Source organism: Entamoeba nuttalli (genome assembly GCF_000257125.1).
Source record: "Entamoeba nuttalli P19 unplaced genomic scaffold asmbl_6302, whole genome shotgun sequence".
Taxonomy (NCBI): domain Eukaryota; phylum Evosea; order Mastigamoebida; family Endamoebidae; genus Entamoeba; species Entamoeba nuttalli.
Genome location: NW_008577999.1, coordinates 1 through 2,287, shown reverse-complemented (window position 1 = coordinate 2,287; position 2,287 = coordinate 1). Strand labels below are relative to the sequence as shown.

The window sequence follows — 2,287 nt, the reverse complement described above, 5'->3', positions numbered from 1 at the left end:
TGTAAAAGAACATATTGAACCTCTCAAAGGTTGTGTGGATAAAATTTTAAAGTTAACAGGTAAGTCATTTAAATATATAGGAAAAGACGAAAAAAAGTTAGGTTTTATAGCACAAGAAGTTCAAGAAGTATGCCCTGAATTAGTTCATGAAGATGAGTTTGGATTATCTGTTGATGTTATTGGTATAATTCCTATTTTAGTTGAAGCATTAAAAGAGATTCATAAAGCAGCATCAGAAACAAAAAACAATAACTCTTCTAAACTTGAATCATTATCAAAAGCAGTAAATGATGCTTTAGAAATTGCAAAAAAGTTTGAAAATGAATTAAAAACAACACAACCATCACATGACAATTTATTTCAAGAATTTCCTACATATAACTTTTCAATGGGACCAGCAGTTATAACACTTTTTGCTGCATCAATACTTTCTTTAATATCTGGATATATTGTATATTCATTACCAAAACTACCAGGAATGTGGGTATATTGTTGGACAATTACTATTGTTATGTGGACAAGTTGTTGGAGACAAAGAAATGAATTATCTGAAAGTATTCAAACAAAACAATTAGTATTATATTGGCATAGAGAAAATTCATTATCAACATATATTTTTATGTTCCTTGGAGTTTTAGCTTTAGGAATGAGTGTTATAATGGGAAATTCAATTATCACACTTTCAATTGTCTGTGTAGGATTATTTTTTATTTTGGGTATTGCAGGTATGTTATTAAATAAAAAATTCAAAATATCTTTCTCAATTATCTTTACAACCCTCATCCTTTTCTTTATTTGTGTTTGTATTATCATTGGAATTTTATTTATTATTCAACCTGATTATGCCTGTTCGTTTAATGACTATGGTAGTTCTTATCTCTTATCAGTTACTCTTAATGAAACAATACCAAAACAAGTCATTTCAGAACTACCTTGGAATTGTTGGTCAAGTTCTTTTGAATTTAGTAGTCAATTACCTCCAGGGTTTTATGGTGTTTCAAATTCTGATACATCATCTCCTTATATAGAAGGTACTCCAATTAAAAATTTCCCAACAACAACAATCAATGTTTATATTACCTGTGTTAATTTTGTTAAATTTTATTGTGCTTCTATTACTTTTCAGACTTGTTCAAATAGAACTTCTGAAATTGATTGTAAACAAAATAACTGTCAATGGAATTCTTCTCTTTTATATTGTCATTGAACAAGTTAGCTTTCAAATATCTATCAATTTAATTAATTTTTTTGTGTTTTCTTTACTTCAAAGAAAATCCAATTCTGCCCCTTCTTGGAACATTTCGAGTTTTGTCTTCACTTACTCTTGTTGCTTTCTTTGTTTTATCATTTATTCGTTTGATATCTTTTTCATATTTCTTTTTTTTCTTTGTAAACTCTTCTTGTTTTTGTGCTTTTTTCTCTTTATTTTCAATAATATTAATTACTTCTCTTCTCTTTTTTATCATATTTTCTACACTCATACTATTTCCATGAATTTGCTCAAAACAAATACCATAATCACATGCTGCTATTGAACTTTCTCTATCAGCTCCTTTCATTACATGAATCATTCTATTTATTATTTTTCTTGTTTTTTCAACTACTTCTCTCTCAATGTCATTCTTCTCAACATTACTTTCATGAATACTTTTTTCAAAATCTCCTTTAAGTCTTAGTACTTCAATATATTTCATCCAATTGGTAATATTAAATCCTGCAATTGAAACAACTTGTTCAATAATTTTTATGCCTTCATTAAATCTTTTAAATACTTGAAGTTCAATATCAACCCATTTCATTAATAATCCTAATATACTTTCCTCTTTAAATACATCAGAAATTCTTTGTATAGAAAATGAAATAATAACTGGTAATTCATTTTCAATTGACTTATCCCCATTTTTATATAGTTGAATCAAATATCCTATATACCAATCAGTTAAATTAAAATAATATTCAGCCTTTGAATACTCAATATTCATTCCTTCATAAAAAAGTGAATAAATTTCTTCTTTAGGTGTTTGAGAACTCATTGTTTCTTCTTGTTCAATTCCATTTATTTCTATAGATTTCATGTTTTCAATTAATAATTGATATATCTCTTCTTCTTGTAAATTTTCATTGATTATATCTTCTTTTTCTTCACTCTCTTTTTTATCTGACCTTTCATTAAATGACATTATCAATAACTTTTAATATGATAATTTTAAGTTTCTTTAAAAAATAAAAAAAGTTCTTATATTTCTTTTACTTAGACTTTAACAATACACGAATTTCATTCTAAAAC

The 2,287-nt window shown here is 26.2% G+C and overlaps 3 protein-coding genes across 3 annotated transcripts in view; 2 read left to right on the top strand and 1 right to left on the bottom strand.

Annotated features, from left to right (window-relative positions):
• Positions 1–5, top strand: part of ENU1_151930 (hypothetical protein) — a gene marked incomplete at both ends in the record, with an annotated part of 513 nt that extends 508 nt beyond the window's left edge. The window contains one exon of the mRNA XM_008860625.1: positions 1–5. This exon is cut by the window's left edge and continues 508 nt beyond it. Coding sequence (XP_008858847.1) covers positions 1–5 — 5 coding nt within the window.
• Positions 6–388: 383 nt separating this feature from the next.
• ENU1_151920 (hypothetical protein) lies at positions 389–1,207 on the top strand (the record flags this gene model as incomplete). Its single annotated transcript, XM_008860624.1, has 1 exon — positions 389–1,207. The coding sequence occupies one exon, from the start codon at positions 389–391 to the stop codon at positions 1,205–1,207; it is 819 nt and encodes a 272-aa protein (XP_008858846.1).
• Positions 1,208–1,259: 52 nt separating this feature from the next.
• On the bottom strand, positions 1,260–2,180 carry ENU1_151910 (hypothetical protein; the record flags this gene model as incomplete). The annotated part of the gene is made up of 1 exon (XM_008860623.1): positions 1,260–2,180. One exon carries the CDS (start codon positions 2,178–2,180, stop codon positions 1,260–1,262), a length of 921 nt encoding a protein of 306 aa, XP_008858845.1.
• Positions 2,181–2,287: the final 107 nt, after the last annotated feature.